At 37.1% G+C, this 18,685-nt stretch overlaps 1 protein-coding gene across 9 annotated transcripts in view; it reads right to left on the bottom strand.

Annotated features, from left to right (window-relative positions):
- Positions 1–18,685, bottom strand: part of FRY (FRY microtubule binding protein) — a 476,275-nt gene that overhangs the window by 93,741 nt on the left and 363,849 nt on the right. For all 9 annotated transcript variants that reach the window (XM_084878512.1, XM_084878510.1, XM_084878508.1 and 6 more), the window contains 8 exons: positions 17,775–17,960; positions 15,426–15,624; positions 13,637–13,758; positions 10,674–10,861; positions 9,560–9,654; positions 3,442–4,049; positions 2,351–2,448; positions 1,777–1,947 (listed from right to left, as the gene is read on the bottom strand). In XM_084878512.1, coding sequence (XP_084734638.1) covers positions 1,777–1,947; positions 2,351–2,448; positions 3,442–4,049; positions 9,560–9,654; positions 10,674–10,861; positions 13,637–13,758; positions 15,426–15,624; positions 17,775–17,960 — 1,667 coding nt within the window. The remainder of the gene's footprint in view (positions 1–1,776; positions 1,948–2,350; positions 2,449–3,441; positions 4,050–9,559; positions 9,655–10,673; positions 10,862–13,636; positions 13,759–15,425; positions 15,625–17,774; positions 17,961–18,685) is intronic.

The following is an 18,685-nucleotide window of genomic DNA, read 5'->3' on the forward strand; positions in this document are numbered from 1 at the left end:
TTCATCAATCCCTGGTCCCAACTTCTGGTAACCACTATTCTACTTTCTGTCTCTATAAATTTGCCTTTTCTATGTACTTCATATAAGTGGAATTATGTAATATTTGTCCTTTTGTGCCTGGCTTATTTAACTGAGTATAATGGTTTCAAGGTTCATTTATGTTATAACAGGTGTCAGTATTTCATTTATTTTAAAATTTCAATATTCTTTTGTATGGATATATCACATCTCTTTTATATTTTTAAAACTTTTATGTCTAACAATCTAAACAAGTTTGCCTCCTTTCTACTTCACATGTCACCTTTGTAAAGATAGGCACCACCTGCCTTTGTAAGCAGAGCATTTGCATGGGCTATCCTGTACCCCTGCAGTCTGAGGAGTGCATGAGCTGGCTTAGTAACTCTTGTGGGGTCAGATGTGACCAAGGTGATAATCAGAAGCAGCCAGGTGGCACTTATGAGTGCCAGGGATGGGAGGAAATCAGGGTTGTTGACAACTGAGTACAGATTACATATTTTGGACACATATCACAAATCAAAATTCTGCAGGATTAACAATAAATGATGGAACAATTACCCTCTTCTAGGCAGAGGCCTTCAGTCCTATGAAGTCTTTCAGAAAGTGATTGATTCTTTAACCTATCTGGATTCTGAGTGGGTGACATAACTAAAATTAGAATGGGTGTCCTCACCACTTCTGACAATGCCCTGCCAGAAGTACAAATGCATGTTCCCAAATGAAAAGCAATACTGAAAATGCTAAACAAGGAGCTGCTCTCAGTCATTTCCTTACAGAATTCCTGACCTGTGCACTGGAGCTGCTAAACAGAATACATATTATCCCTTGTCCCGTATACTGTGTATTCCTAGCACCAATGTACACCAAAGTCAGAGTAGAAATACATTTGTAAGAGTACAAAAATCCCATTCCATTTTTAAAAGCAAACATAGGAGGTGAAGATAAAAAAGTTTATTTTAAAATGCTTTGTGAACTAGTTCAGAGGAAACACCATTAAACATATCAAACCACATTCTGACTTCTTAAATAAGATTGATCACTGAAAGTAATTAGGATAAAGTTTTCTTGTTGTCATGTGCTGACAGACGTTAGTGCAATAAGACGAATTTAAGCTGTGGGGGCATCTATATTCTTTATTATAATAAGTAGTGCCCAGTACATGGATTTGTGCTCATTGAAGGGAAATTAATTAGAAGGTGGCTGGTGGGGTGGGACTGGGTGAGATGGGCCAAACCTTTTGTGGTCCCTCCCTGGTCATACATGGGGTGGTGCTGCAGCTTGAAGGGCATCTGTGGAGTGAGCAGGGTCCCTCCAACAGGTGGGGTCCCTCAGCCTGGCCTGCAGAGATTGGGCCTAAATCAGCTCTCTGAACCCCATGAGGGGTCCCGGATTGTGAGAGGGGAGTTCTTGGGTGACACATCCTGGAATTGGGCTCCCTCCTCTCTGGTTCTGGGGTGCGTCACCCGAGAACCACTGCTGCCAAGTCACCACAGCTTGGCAGCTCCTGTGTTGAGCGTCTGCCTTCTGGTGGTCAGTGCGCACATCATAGCTACTGGTTGGATAGTTGGACGGCTGCTTAGCTATATATATATATATATATATATATATATATATATATATATATATATATATCACTAGTTGTTGTAAGAATTTAAAATAATTCCAACATAGAAGGAATAAAAGAAGTCTTATTATCAGTTTCATATAAATATTTTATCCAGGGAAACTATAGATTTTATCCTTAATTGAAGAGCTTACCTCTGCCAGGTAGGTAACCATGTTCAAGGTGATGTCAGCATATGCTTCATGAAGGTACCGGCAGACCACGCTGACCCAGGTGGCACAGTCCCTCGTGTAGCTGTGTGTTTTATAAAGAGTCATGACATGTGCAAGATTGGAAAGTTTGGGATTCTTCTCTTCCAAACAAACCTTAAGGAGAAGAAAATCAATCAGAGATAGAATGGCCTGATGAATAGGAAGAAATGTCAGCAATTTCAGTATCAGTCCCAGCAGTCAGGAAAATACACACACACATACACACACACACACACACACACACACACACACACACACACACACACATTTTTTTATAGGCTGTGGAAGTGCTTATCTTAGTATTATAATATTCTCAAATTCTTTCTACCTGTTTTTTCAATAATGAGACCAAAAGAGAGTATGTATCAGCCACCCAGGAAGTTAATGATGAGCACTATGAGTTATTATTTTCAGGTTTTATGAAACTCATTGCCAAGTCCAAGCCTGGTACTTTCTGTCCAATAGTGGGCCTTCTGGGAGGCCTGAATGGGTGTCTGAGCAGAAATGTAAGCCATACCTGAGCAATCCTGTCGGCTATATCCTTACAGAACTGATTTGGGTTTTCAAAGTGCTGAATCAGCTGGGGCAGGAGACACAGGACATTCAAAGGAAAACCTAGGTTAGAGAGGATATAATGGAGATGGCTGAATATGGTGCATTTTGGCTATTAACAGTGGATAAGCATATTACAGATTTTATTTTGAGGCCATGCAAATATAGTCTTTTGAAGCAGCTTTAATGTGATCTAACAAAATCCATGAAAAATGTACAACCAAAAATTTAAAAAGAATAAAATGAATGGAAGCCCTGGTTTGAAATTTTATCAGAAAACATAGTTAGGGGAAACTTGTATAAGAGGACCTAGGCGAATCATTTATGTTTCATTCATGTAATAAAAAAGGCTCTTTAAAATGAAGAGGATTTGCTTAGCAACACTGTGATAATCTTTAGCTCCATGAAATTAATCCTGGGCCACATTCCATAGTATTAAAAATCTAGTCTGTTGCAATGGCCATTGTGGCTCGTTGGTTGAGCATCATCCCATGCACAGAAAGGTTGCCTGTTCGGTTCCCAGTCGGGGCACATGCTTGAGTTGCAGGCTCTATCCCCAGTAGGGGTATGCAGGAGGCAGCTGATCAATGATGTTGTTGTTTTTTTTTTTTTTTTCCTCTCTCTCTCTCCCTTCATCTTTCTCTACAATCAATAAAAACATTTAAAATTTTAATTTGTTGATTTGACTTAATTCAAGAAAGTTATCAAGAGGAAAAGAAAATCTAAGAAAAATAAAAGATTTAGGAGTTTAAAAAAAGGGAAATAATATCTGGACAAGAGCAATGGAATAAACTATAGTATCTGCAGTTTGATGTGGAAATAATAAAGAAATTTCCAATAGCAAATAAATATTTCTTCTGCCCCCTTTTATACTATTGCCTTAAAATACCTTCTAAAATATAAATAGTTATGACTTACATTATATAAAATTTTAAAAGATAAAACAAACTATTCCCAACAAACCATTTCTAAGAAGAGCTGTAAGCCCATAATTTCTTATTAGCTAGACATGGCTCTAATACCAAACTTGTAAGATAGGAAACGCATTTCCTTTACCGATGGCTTGGGATGAGTCCACCATGGATATTCTGGACACTGGTGTCAGCAAACTGAAAAGCTGCTGGGTCAGGTCTATGGTGGTGATGGAGGTGAACCCTTTCAGCAGCAGCTGCTGTAACCCTGAGAAGTCTGACCACTTGAGCTGTGCGTGGAGTTTCTCAAGTTTTTCTCGATTCTCAGCTTTATCGAGTGGCATGTGAGCCAGAAGTCTGTTCAACAGCCTTAAGGCCATGAGGTATTCAAACTCAAAATCAGATTCCATCAAGGCCACTGTGACCCAAAAGATGGTGGCCAACAGGTTGGTTGGATGGTTTATGTGTGATGGGTCTGTGAGGCTGTCCTTCATGGAGGATGAGCTTCTGGTTTTAGAGGAGAGACCTTGCTGGGTACAAGCCTGAATTCTGTCCAGTGTGGCACTGCGAGGTGGGTCTGAGGATCGGTCGATAACACCAAACTTCTTGGGCACAGAGAAGCTTCTCTGATGCCGGCTCCGTTCTGCAGTTGCTGTGCTGCCACTACCTGTTCCAGAGTTCACATTTAGTTGTCCTGTGCTCTTTCTGCTTGCTGTAAGTTTACTGCTAGAGCTTAAATCTGGTGATGAAGAACTGGGTATAAAAATAAAAATGTTCACACTGGATCAGATGTATGTAATAAAAATTTATAGACCCTTTAACCCCAAAACAACAGAATATACATTCTTCTCAAGTATACATGGAACATTCTCAAAGATAGACCACACATTAGGACAAAAAACAAGTCTATACAAATTCAAGAAGATTGATATAATATGAAGCTTTTTCTCAGATCACAATAGCATGAAGTTAGAAATAAACTACAATAAAAACTCAAAAAACATTTGGAGGCTAAAGAGCATGTTATTAAATAATAGATGGGTTACGAGAGACAAAATGAGAAATTAAAAACTTCCTAGAAACAAATAAAAATGAACACACAATAAACCCTACAGGATACACAACAGCAGTTCTGAGAGGGTAGTTCATAGCACTATAGGTCAACTCAAGAAACAAGAAAAAGAACCAGTAAACTACCTAACCCTACAACTAAATGAAAGAGAACAGTAAGAAAAACTCAGAGAAAGTAGAAGGAAGGATATAATAAAGTACAGAGTGGAAATAAATGACACAGAGACTAAAAAAACAGTATAAAAGATCAATAAATTCAAGAGCTGGTTCTTTGAAAAGATAAACAAGATTGATGATTGATGAACTTTTAGTCAGACTCATCAAAAAACTAAGAAAGATGACCCAAATAAATAAAATCAGAAATGTAAGAGGCAATATAACAATGGACACCACAGAAATACAAAGGATTGTAAGCAAATACTATGAACAACTTTTCCCCAACAAAATGGACAACATGGATGAAATGGACAAAATTCTGAAAATGTACAATCTTCCAAAATTGAGTCAGAAAACCTGAATAGGCTGATAACTATGGATGAAATTGAAGCAGTAATAAAACAACAACTTACAGCAAACAAAAGCCCTGATCTGGATCACTGCACAGGAGAGTTTTACCAAACATTCAAAGAACTAACACCTATCCTACTCAAACTATTAAAAAAAATATCCAAGAGTAAGGAACTTCCAACCTTTTTTTTTTTTTTTTTTTTTTTATAAGGCTAGCACTAGCCTAATTCCCAAACCAGATAAAGACACTCGAAGAAAGAGAATTACAAGCCAATATCCCTGATAAACATAGATGCTAAAACCCTCAACAAAATATTAGCAAATCAGATCCAGCAATATATTAAAAAGATCACACACCATGACCAAGTGGGATTTATTGGGATGCAAGGTTGGTACAGTATTTGCTAATCAATAAATGTGATACATCACATAAACAAACTGGATGACAAAAATCACGTTAATTGATGCTGAAAAAGCATTTGACAAAATCCAACACCCCTTTTTTTTTGGATAAAAACTCTCCGCAAAGTGAGAATAGAGGGATCAAATATCAACATAATAAAGCCCATATATGACAGATTATAGTCAATATCATTATCAATGAGCAAAAACTAAAACCATTTCCCCTAAGAACAGGAACAAGACAGGGATGTCCACTTTCACCACTCTTATTCAACACTAGAGGCCTGGTGCATGAATTTGTGCACCAGTGGGGTCTCTCAGCCTGGCCTGCGGGATTGAGTCAAAACCAGCTCTCTGACATCCCCCATGGGATCTCAGATTGCGAGAGGGTGCAGGCCAGGCCAAAGGACCCCAATGGTGCATGATCAGGGTCGGGAAGGGACACAGGAGGTTGGCCAGCCAGGCAGGGACCATGGAAGGGCTTCAGGGCAGTCCAGCCTGTCTTGATCAGTCCTGATAGACCAGACTCCAACTGCAAGCTAACCTTCTGGTTGGAGAATCTGTTCCCCGGTATCAGTGAACATCATAGCGACTGGTCAACTGGTCAACTATCTGCCCCATGGTAGTCAGTGCACATTATAGTTTAGTGGCATTAACATATGGTTAGCATATTATGCTTTAGTTAGCTGAATGGCTGACTGGACAACTGGACACTTCACATATTAGGCTTTTATTATATAGGATAGTACTGGAAATCCTAGCCACGGTGATCAGACAAGAAGAAGAAGAAGAAAAAGCATCCAAATTGTAAAGGAGGAAGTAAAACTGTCATTATTTGCAGATGGCATGCTATTATACATGGAAAAACCCTAAAAACTCTATAAGGAAACTAATAGACCTAATAAAGGTAAGGTAGCAGGATACAAAATCAACATCCAAAAATCAATAGCATTTTATACACTAATAATGAACTCTCAGAAAGAGAAACAAAAAATGCAATCCCATTTATCAATGCAACAACAATAAAAAAATACCTAGGAATAAACTTAACCAAGGAGGTAAAAGACCTATACTTGGAAAATGATAGAATATTGATAAAATAAATAGAGGATGATACAAACAAACGAAGTCTATACCATGTTCATGGAAGAATTAACATAATTAAAATGTCCATACCACCAAGGGCAATTTAATAGGGATTCAATGCAATCCCTATTAAAATACCAACAGCATATTTCACAGTTCTAGAATAAACACTCCAAAAATTTATATGCAATTGTAAAAGACCTTGAATAGCTATAGCAATTTTGAGAAAGGAGAACAAAATTGAAGGGATCACAATACCAGATATCAAGCTATATTACAAAGTCATTACATAATGACTTTGTAATATAGCTTATAGCTTTGTAATATAACAGTCTGGTACTGGCACAAGAACAGGGATATAGACCAATGAATCATAACAGAGACCACAGAAATTGACCCATACCATATGGTCAATTAATATTTGACAAAGGAGGCAAAAACACACAATGCAGTCAAGAGTCTCTTCAACAAATAGTGCTAGGAAAACTGGACAAAAACATGCAAAAAGATTAAACTAGACCATCAACTTACACAAGATACAAGAATAAACTCAAGATGGATAAAAGACTTATGTAAGATGGGAAACCATAAAAATCTTAGAGGAGAACATAGGCAGTAAAATCTCAGACATCTCACGTAGCAATATGTTTATGGATACATCTCCTGGGGCAAAGGAAACTAAGGAAAAATAAACAAATGGGACTATATCAAAATATCTTTTGCCCAGAAAAAGATACCACTATCAAAATGAAAAGGGAACCCACTGTATATGAGAACATATTTGCCAATGATACATTTGATAAGGAATTAATATCCAAAATATATAAAGTAGTCATACAACTCAATAAAAGGAAGACAATCCAATTAAAAAATTGGCAGAAGACCTGAATAGATATTTCTCTAAAGAGGACATACAAATGGTCAAGAGACATATGAAAAAATGCTCGAAGTCACTAATCATCAGAGAAATGCAAATAAAACCACAATGAGATATCACCTCATGCCTGTCAGAATGGCTATCATAAAAAATTCAACAAATAACAAGTGCTGATGTGGAGAAAGGGAATACTAGTTCACTGCTGGTAGGAATGTAGATTTGTGTAGCCTCTATGGGAAACAGTATGGAGTTCCCTCAAAAAATTAAAAATGGAACTTCTGTTTGTCCCAGTGATCCCACTTCTGGGAATATATCCTAAAAACCCTGAAACACCAATCAGAAAGAATATATGCACCTGCATATTCATAGCAATTTTATTTATAATATCTAAGATTTGATAACAGCCCAAGTGCCCATCAGTAGATAGATGGATAAAAAAGCTGTGGGACATTTACACTATAGAATACTATGCAGCTATAAAAAAGAGGGATTTCTTACTCTTTGGGCAGCATGGAAGGATTGAAAAATACTATGCTAAATGAAATAAGCCAAATTGAGAAAGGCAAATATCACATGATCTCACTTATTTGTGAAGTCTAATAAACAAAATGACCAACAGAATAAGGCCTGAAGCATGGAACAGACTGAAATATCTTGATGTGGGGTTGGGGAGATGAGAAGAGAGAAAACAAAGAACTTTATGCATAACACATGGACATGGCCAATAGGGTAGTGAGGACCTGGGGTTTGGGTAGGGGCTGGGAGGACAGGGGAAATGGGAGAAATGAGAGTTCTCTGTAATTCTATCAATAATGAAAAAAATATATTTTAAAAATGGCTCTCAAAAAACATGTTCAGGAGAAACCAACACGCTTCAGTGAAGATCCACTGATGAATAATAAGGGAAAAAAATAATTTTTTAGAAATACTACTTTTTTGCCTATACTCTTAAACTTAAAGGAATAAGTTTTCTTATTCTTTAAAATATATATATATTTTATTGATTTTTACAGAGAGAAAGAGAGAGGAACAGAGAGTTAGAAACATCGATGAGAGAGAATCATCGATCAGCTGCCTCCTGCACACCCCCTACTGGGGATGTGCCCATAACCAAGGTACATGCCCTTGACCGGAATCGAACCTGGGACCTTTCAGTCCGCAGGCCGACGCTATATCCACTGAGCCAAACCGGTTTTGGCAGCATTCTTATTCTTAAACTTAAAATGATAAGAAAAGAAAACTTAACAACCTTAACAAGAAAATCAAACATCATACCAACAAGACAACAACAAAACTCAATACTAACTTCATTTACTGATAGGTTAAAGATATAAGCAGTTGGCCAAAGTTCACTGATCTTTTTTGTTCATTTGAATTTTGGTAAAAATAATTATGAAATAAAAAGTACAAACTTTAATATTCTATTAACTGACTGATAAGAATAGAAATGAACATATTATCAAGAAAGAAAATAGTAAATGTTTGTATCAACGGAAGTTTTTTGTACTTAATTTATGAAAAATGACTTCAAAGCTTATTTCAGGCTGAAAATGTAAAACTATCAACATCTTGGTAAATTTTACTGATTTAGATGAAGCTGTACTAACATTATATTAGTAATCACATTAGGTTTACCTATCCATAAAAAATGCTCAACTTAACAATGAAACAAGGCCCAATGAGATATAAAGTTATTGACCCAGTTTCAAAGCACAAGGAACTCAATGATACAAGCAGAATATGGAATTGTGAATGATCTGAAACTGGTTATTAAACTCTTTAAGGAATAAAGGAATTAAAAAAGAAAGATCCTAAGGTAGAAATTCTGCAAGTAAAATCAACTGTTTTTATAGTAATGGTTCAGATGAAGTTTTGTGCATATTCATTTAAAATAACATTTAGTTTTAGTTTCTGTTCATAATGTAATAGGAAATATTATATAAAATTTGAAAAAACACTAAAAGACATAAAAGAAAGTGAAAAATCATTATTTGTATTATTAATCAGAGATAGCATTTGCTATCTATCTTCCTGGTGTTTTAAAATCCTTTTATAATTTGTGTGTGTGTGTGTGTGTGTGTGTGTGTGTGTGTTTGTGAAAGAGAGAGAGAGAGAGAGAGAGAGGGGGAGAGAGAGAGATACCTGTCTCCCCCCCCCCCCCCTTTTTTTTTTTAACTTAAGAAAGTCATACATACTTTTTCAGGTCATCAATAGATTTCAAAAACTAGATTTATTTTTTGGACTTTGCCCAAAGTCTGGGCATCTCCCAAATATTTAGTACAGTATATTTGATTTCAAATGCCATTAAGCTGGTTCTCACCGAGATAATACAGTTAAGAGATCACTGTTCTTCAAGCAGTCAGACAAGTTATCCACAGCAGCTTCCAAAGTCAGGAGTGCTTCCATTACGTAACCCTGCCAAACACAGAGACAACATTTTGGACAGCTTGTAGCTGCTGTTAACTTTTTGGACATAGGTTTAATGAATGCAAACTTTATTAAAGTAATTTATATATCATTAAAAGCTAGAAAGTTATTATTACTTTAATTTACAAAGTTTAAAACAAATTTTAAGGGCCACTGAGGAATTTAGCTTGCCCAGGAGTCAGAAGATAAAGATTTATTTTCCTAGGTCTGAGCTCCTCCACAGAGCAATCTCATTTGAAATCTAACAGGGAGAGGACAAGGCTGAAGATATCAGACACATGGTAGGCCTTTGAAATATAGAGTTGCAATGTCTGAAGGCAGAGATTAAGAGATGTATGCAATGGCTGTGCCTTAATGGCATTTTAAACAGCCCTTCTCATGGCCAGGAGGAGGAAAATAAGCTAGGGTCTATAGGCATGCAGGCCTCAATAGATGCAGGCAAATTTCTGATGGAAAAGAAGGCTTGGTCCAAGTTACAGAGCAGGTAGTGCTCTTGGCTTCAACCTGCCCAGGCCCCCATCTCTGGGCTCTACCTAGACGGTCTTCTTGTGGCACCTACTCTCTCCATTACTTCTTCAGCTCTCCCAGTTTACTGAAGGATGATCATACAGAGAAATGTAGTGCTTTACACAGGTACAACGGAGATCTCCTCCAGGTGGGGGATTGCACAACTATGTCCTTTGCTTGTGAAAAAATGACAAAACAACACCTAATTTTCCTGTCTTCTACCAAAAAAAACAAAACCCAAAAACAAAACAACAAAGAAGAGCCACTAAAGAATGTTCAGATGTTAGTTTGAATAAACAGATGATATATGTGGAGTTTCTAGTACAATACTTCTGGGAATGACTTTGGTAAATATAAAAGCCAACCTCTAAAATTTGAATTGTACATGTCCACAGGGCTGGAATAATTGGCAAGACAGTCAAGGTTTTTGAGAAAGTCATTAGTTCCTTCTCTTTAAAATGAGAGAAACAGGATGTATTTGGTGTTCTTTCCTTCCCTACCTGAATCTCATCACCATGTTCTCCAATCACCTCCACCAGTCTGGAGAGAAGGTCAGACAAGGCATGCGCTGACAGAGGTTGTTTGATTGCCCGGAATATCTGGAAGGACCGACAGGCATAGTGCCTTGAAGAACTTGCCAGGGCTGTCTGCAATGCAACCTCACTCAAGTGTTGCTCCAGACGGAAACCTAGGGCACCAAGAGGCCAGAGACCAGATCAGCTGTCATTCTGCAAAGTCTGGGGCAACAGTAGTTATCTGAAGGTTTGTAACAGGTTCACTGTACAGAACTATGTCCTGGTGGTACTTATTTAAAAATTAACAATTAAAAAAAACATAAATTTTAATAAATCTTAAGGAGTATAGTGTAGTAGGAAAAGATGGTTCTGATTTTGAACTAGAAGTTTTCAGACTCAGAAACTTATTCTCTATTGACTATTTCCTTATCTTTAACTTATGAATAAAAGCATCTATCTCATAGAAGTTTTGTGGAAATTAAACAACTTTAAAAGTGCTTAGTACAGTGTGTGACACATACGTGTTCACAAGTATACTGCTATTGATCACCCTGCTATTTTTCCACATTATTGTACTGTACTACTTTTTACATGAAACATTTTCACTCCTTTTTTCAATAAGACATTTGTTAGAAATAAATGTTCTGAGTACTTATGTATTTAGAGGAAGCTATTAGTGAATCTAGTCAAGTCTGAATATAACTGAGGCCTGGACCCAAGTCTTTGCTCCTCAGCACGGTCTGTAAGTACTCAGATATAGAAATGAGGCAGTGCAGTAAAGGCAGCCAAAGTAGACCTCCACCAGAATATGTGTTCTTTCAATAACATGGAGGGAATCTTAGTCATCAGAAAACCATTTGACCAGTTGAACATTAAAATGTGAGGGAAAGTTCACAATTAATGTCTGGGCTATTACCTTGTACAAGGACCCTGCCTCTCTGCAAGAGTTAGAGCACATGATGTAAACAGTGGTTTTAGCTGTTTCATGACCTGGAGAGCTCTGTGGCACGTTTGATGGTGACGTGGAAGTGGGACAGGAGGGATAATTCATTGTTATCCTTCTTAGTTTTGCTTGGCTGCTTGACCCCAGGGCCATGTTGACAATATAAAAAAATGTTCCTGCAAAGTGAACGAGGGGCCCTGGGAAATGGACTCAAGGAAATCCAGGGTCAGAAATGCAGGGTTAAACCCAGAAGCATGTCACAACTTATGAATGGGTCATGTTTCAAAACTGTTCTTTATGTCTTTATTTTATTTTTCAAAACATGTTTGTTTGTGGGTTGTTGTTTTTAATTAAAACCATTTTTATAGAGAGGCTAGCTCCCTGGCAGTGGAACAGAATCTTATTTAAATTATCATGAGCTAAAGACTAAACAAAAGTCCCTTCCAGGAGGACTGCAGACTCCACTATGCATATGACAATGGCTTTTAAGAAAACCTATTTAGTGTGTGGCATCTCTCTGGTCACACATGAATCTACACCTTCCAGCCTTCCTTGCAGTTAGGTGTGACCTTGTACCTGAGTTCTAGCCAGTGGAATGTGGGAAGAAGCACTGGACAGGGATGTGAACTCCTCTTCTTAATCCCTCACTCTCTCTTCCTCCTCCAGGTAGCAGAGCCACATGATGGAGAGTCTCTGACCACCAGGTGGAAGGCCTCCTGTCCAACATCCACACTGAATTGTTATGTGATCCAGAAATAACCACTTATGTTAAGTGTTTGAGCTCTGGGAGGTGTTTGCTTCAGCAGCTATGCTACCCTGACTAATACATTTCCAAGAATACATTTTATTGTGCTAGAGCAGAAATAGGCAGAGAGCAACACTGTAGAAGGAAATTTTAGTGGGTAAGAATATATGGGGTAAGGTGTGAAAATACACCTGCCAAGAATACAGTGCAAGGCATTCATATGTCTTCTCATTTTTATCAACATCATACAGTTAAGGGTTTTAGACAAATAAATAGTTCACATACAGCAGTAAATTTCATGCTATGTGCAATTTAAAGTAACTTTTAAATGGGGAAAATACCAATAGAAGAGGTCTTCATATTTCAAAGAAATTCCCAAGGGGAAACTCAAGACTGGAAGTCTAGGTCATCCTATTCCTGTAATGATCCTCTGTCATTATTATTATTTTTGCTTTTAAAAACAACTATCCACTGATAACAAAAAGAGATGTGGCTAATCTAGAATGTTTCAAATTGTGACACGTGTTATAATAATTATCAGAGCAGCTAAGAAGCCAGTAAGCCATAGTGTGTTCAGCCAGGTACATGACAAAGGTAGGAACAGTCATTGCATTGAACTGAAAGACCACATTTAAATTTCACACACAGATCAGCCCCGGCCAACTTGAATTCAAGTGGAATTTAGCTAATAACTTCAATATGATGCTTTTATAGTCTAACTAAGAATCACACTGGATTTAGAATATTCAATGGAATTGTTAGCAACTATTTTTAAAGTATAAAACATTTTATCACAAAATTCTTTTTTTAAAAACCAGTTTGAAGGCTGACTACTTCTCATAGTTGAGTCTATGCCAAATCAATAAGAATTAATTCTCATGGATTTCTTTAAATAAAATTAATATTGTGGACATAGTTAATTCTAGTGAGGGAATGAAGCGAGGAGAATGTTGACTTTGGGGATGTTATTTGATAGAGTATAATGCAAATATACATGACAGTATCAGTCAGACACATCTGAAATAAATTTCAAAACTTCTATGAATAGTCCTCTGCTATAGATGCCAAAAGTTAGAAATATATACAATATATATCATTGATGTCACATATCATATATATATATAGAGCGATATACATATATAGTATAAATTCTGACTTATACTACAGATGATCTATAGTGTAGTCATATAGGTGAAGAATGAGCTCAATTATAAAAAAGTCCTGAAAGTGGAAGGGATTTGGGGAAACAGGATGAAGTACCTGATTTAGAATCTTTAAATATGGACAAAATGTGCCGTAGAAAATTTGTGAGTTGTTCGGCACTCTTTGAATTTTGATTTCTGGGCGTGATGTCTTCATGGCACCAAAGTGGACCAAATGCCCTGGAACAAAACACACAGTGTCAAAAATACAGCGGTCACTTTGCACTTTGAAAACCATCTATGCAGTTCTAATTCCAAAGGCACAATATATATATTTAAAGTTTCACTAATTTGGGGGCAAATTTCAGTCTTATAAGGTTTATGAACATACTCACACAGATCTGGCTAATTTATAGACACACTTTTTTAAAAAAAATTTTATTCACAAAACCAAAACCTCACAACATTTAATCACGAAACAAAAACTTTTCAATTCACCAGAACAGTGTTTGTCATATGATAGATGTTCCATAGGTGCATGTTAAATAAAACAACATATACAGTTGTAAATAAAATGTAGATGTAGACACAGACTCAATTTGCACATTCAGTGTTTGGGAAGATAATGCTTTTATCAGGATCACATCAGTAGGTTGCTGAATACTGTGGAACCTGCCGTGACCTGACAGCAAGTTTCAGGAGCTGAAGGAGGGACCAACACACAAATGAAAATGCTAGACAAAAATATGAATTATTAAGGTGCGGGGCTAGATGGAGCCTCTCTCTTGAAGAGACACACCGAGTCCTGGCCTTGTCAGCTTTTTATTCATTTTAGATACACATCTTGCCCTCAGTAAAGCATGGCAAACAAGTAGCAGACAGACAGTCTCAAAGGACAGTAAAGATCAGTAAGGCCCAATAAACATTTACTTGGAGGCTATCAGGTCAGGAGATTGCTTTGAACCACCACTATTGCAACACAAATAATCCGTGCCTAGCGTAAGCCCCCTGATGCTCAAGACCCATCTGCCTGCCTCCTGCGTTCCTCGGTGCATGCTCATGACAGTGTTGACAAGTGGTGGCTTCCTGCATTACCATATTGAAGATACGGCCTCTGTTGTTTACTTGTTTTTTGGTAGTAAGAATAGGATGGAGCCAGATGTGAGAATTTTGGAGAAAACCCTTCCCAACACATGGCATTGACAATGGTGAGAGATGACAACAAAGTATTCAGGTGTCTGAAGTACCTTGTGTGTGGGCACCATCAGTTTCTTCCTGTTTCCTGAACATTAAATCCCACATGGAGCTGATAGCTAGCTACGCAGAATGCCCTGAACTATTAACAAAGGAAAAAAATGCTCTATTTTTCACCATTTAGTGCATTAGTTAAAGAAAAAAAAAAAAAAGGGAAATATCAGATAACACAAATTGAGACTAGACTCCCAACACAAGAGCACACCAGTTCACATGTGAGCATGCTTTTATACAAATGTAGGACCTTGGGGTAGTAGAAATTCTGAAATGAAATTATTCATTAGAAGAACCAGAAGACCTAAAAATTGGGATTATGCCCACTTTTTCTTGATTTTGATATATTATTTGTTTGGTTCATTTCCTATCAGGCTTCCTACTGTTTCTGATTTCTGACTTCCATTTATAAACTCTTTGGACTAGATGAGCAGATTCTGGGTCCCTTGGCAGCTGCTCCTGGGTCCACTGTGGCTGATACCTTTGGTTTCCAGAGCGAGGTTATTTGCCAAGTTTCAGGGCTCCCAGATTCTGGCAGCTCTAATAGATGAACGAAACAATGCTCACCGAGGGGCGCTACCATCTGAGTGGTTTTGAAAGATGGAATTTTCTGAAAAAACTCACCTGAAAATAGCCGCTTGTCTCCTTGCCCTCCTTACCTGGTTGTCAGGAACTCAATGAGCTTGTTGGCCTTCTCATCTGTTTCAGCTGTGGTGTCTATGTCTTCTACCTCTTGGGACATCTGTGGGAGGTTCCCACTGCTGCCTCCCAGACTGATGCTGGAAGAGGTGGAACTGGAGCTCAGCCCCGAGTCTGGCACTGGTGATGACTGGTCCTCCCTCAGAAAGTCAAAGCCACCTGGTTGAGAAGAAGGTCAAGGGGGGGTGCGCTGGGCAGGGCACATAACGAGGTCAGGAGGTGAGCATACAGAAGTATGCAGTTATCACATTTTTTTTTCATAAAACATTTTATTTTGGCTATAGTTATGATTAAAAAGAGACATATATTCTTTCCTTATGGAATGGTTACACTCTGTATAATCAGAGTGATTTACTAATAGGAGAATAGAAAATTACTATTTAATAAATATATTTCTACTTTAAGGTTTTAATTCATGCTTTCTGAAAAAGAAGTTGTGTGTTTGGGTTCCACTCTACATCTGTACCTAACTGCTGTTTAATAAGTTATGCCTGGATACTAGACTGATACAATGATATAATTTTTGAGGATATCAGTTACATAAGGGATGATGAGTAAGTTTTACATCTTGTTTTTGAGTAAATGTGCCTGGAATCACAAATATTTTGTGTATGTTAATTGTTTTAACAAAGTATATATCATGTTTGTCAAAGCCATATGGTATAAAAAAATACTAGTGATTTTTTCCACTTTGTATTTGGATAACATTCTACATCTCTAGATGTGTTATGGGTTTGAAAAATTATAAACATTTCCATCTACTTAAAAAAATAATAAAAAGTTCATAGTTCTGATGTGTCTGACTTTTATTTTGCCCGGGTTTTGAATTACGTAGGAGTGAGGAGCCTGGGTCTGAATATCATCTCTACCATTTACTGTAAAATCTCAGGAAGTTGGTATGATTTCTCTGTACCTCAGTTTTATATTATGATAAGATAAAGACAATTTCTATCACAAATTCTTAGTGTGGATTTGAAAGTAGCTAAAATTAAAACAAGGTTTTCAATAAATATTTATGTAAAGGAGACTATTCCTAAACCTATTGTGCACTTACCTAATATAAGTATAGATTCAATCATTCCAGTTATTGTTTGTCTTGCCCATGGATTCTGTGTTTTGCTTTGTAAATCTCCACTCTCAATCACTTATGCTGCATCAGTGGGATAGTGAATATAAAGCTGCCACACTCAGAGATATACAACTTAATAGACATTACAGTCTTCTCAGCCTAAAATTATGTGCTTAATGGAAAATATCTTTATCCTGGGGAGTTAGAACAGCCAGAATGTTTCATATTTTTTAAATTGAGCATCTAAAGAAAAAAGAATTTTGTGTCTCTGAAAGGCTGCTGAATTATTTCAATCAAGTGTAGTGTGTTCAATATAAAGACCTTATAATAATAATATGGAAAATGTATTTGAAAGTATTTAATGATGATGATGGTCCTTCTACCTCAGTGTTAATGACTTCATATTAGTTTTCTAAAGACATGTTAACATCTCTCATGAGACAAGGCAGTGCTGAATACGTGATGAATGAAAGGTACAATTTCAAGATTATAAAGCAAGTACATGGTAACATTGTATGAAATGCCATACCATGTCCAATGCCAATGTAATATAAAAAATAACTAGGTAAAAAAGGTAGCCCAAGAACTCTGTTAGTTCATCATCATTTTAAGATATTTAAAATATTCAAAATAAAAATCATTGGTTAACCCTTTTGGGAAAATTTTCATGAACAGCTGAATAGAAGAGAGAAATTTTTTTTTTTTTGACTCAGCTAATGCTTTCTGTTCTCATTTCTAAGAAGTATTTGGTTTTAAAACAGCAGTGGTTTTTAATAGACTTGCATTCATTCATGCTTTCCAGAAAAGTCAGTCAAGTGACAATTCCTTCAGAGAAACTAGAAGGAATGCAGTAAATATCTGGCACCTTGGCAATGACCCACTTGCAAGGTGATGGAGAAAGTCACTGTTTCCTGTGTTCTCATTTTTCAGGGTTCTAGATGGAAGCTCTTGTTCAATGGACATTTAAATTTTCAATTTATTGATAGAAACATATTTAATGAAAGCAGAAACATAATAAAAATAAGGAAAATATATGAAAATATTCAATAACAAAGAAGGATTTTGAGAGGCATGTTGACATCCAGTGAAATGGTGCCTATTTATTGAGCTGTTATTTTATTTCTTGGAAAGGTGGGGGTAAGAGCATTAGAGTATGGAAAAATGGGCTCCACTGACACCTTTGGTAATCTCTGAATTTATGACTGTGTCTCGGGCTTTCAGTCACACCTCCTTTTGTTACCTGTGTAGAGATACTCGGGTTGATAAGCTGGCTGGACTGTTAGAGTTTTAGTTTCCCCCATTTCTCGAGTCTGCAGGAGCACAGAGGCAATGGCATGGAAATTGCTGTTGCAGGACAGTGCTATCAAGAGGTGAAGTAGCAAATTTTTGCTGTGTTCAAAGACTTCAGGCCGGTAATGGTCCAACCCTGGAACAAAATGTGGAATCTTTTAGTAAAAACAATTTTTAATCTCTTTTAGACTCCAGGGATAGTAAATGTTCCCTAACACCTGGGGAAAGGGAAATCTTAAAAAAAAATGTTTAATTTTCTTTGTTACTATTTATAGTACTAACATAAAGAATTTGGGTTTAGGAAAAATAAAGCATTTTATTCCTTAAATCAAATATTCTCATAAAGTGATGATAGATGGACTTCCCTTAACCTCTTGATATAGTTAGCATTCCTTCTTCTTGAGGCTCTCCATAACTGAACTCCCTGAATGGTTGTTCCTCTTCTCATTTTTGCTCTATAACTTGGGTTACAATCTCAGTGCGTGGCCTGCTGTGCTCTATATTCTTTCTCTCTATGCACTAATTATGTCTAATGGCTTTAAATTTATCACATCTAGCCTGGTTGAGCATCGACCTATGAGCCAGGTCAGGGTTTGATTCCTGGTGAGAGCACATGCCTGGGTTGCAGGCTCGATCCCCAGTAAGGGGCATGCAGGAGGCAGTGGATCAATGTTTCTCTCTCATTATTGATGTTTCTATTTATCTCTCCCTCTCCCTTCCTCTCTGAAATCAATAAAAATATATTTAAAGAATTTTTTACATATAGACAAAGACTCTCAAAGAGGCCCAATTTGTTTTAGATATCTTCATAGGTATAGCACAAGTGAGGTGCCACACAACTTGTATTGTAGTCATAGGAAC

Source organism: Pipistrellus hanaki (assembly GCF_964339955.1).
Source record: "Pipistrellus hanaki genome assembly, chromosome: 3".
NCBI classification, from domain to species: domain Eukaryota; kingdom Metazoa; phylum Chordata; class Mammalia; order Chiroptera; family Vespertilionidae; genus Pipistrellus; species Pipistrellus hanaki.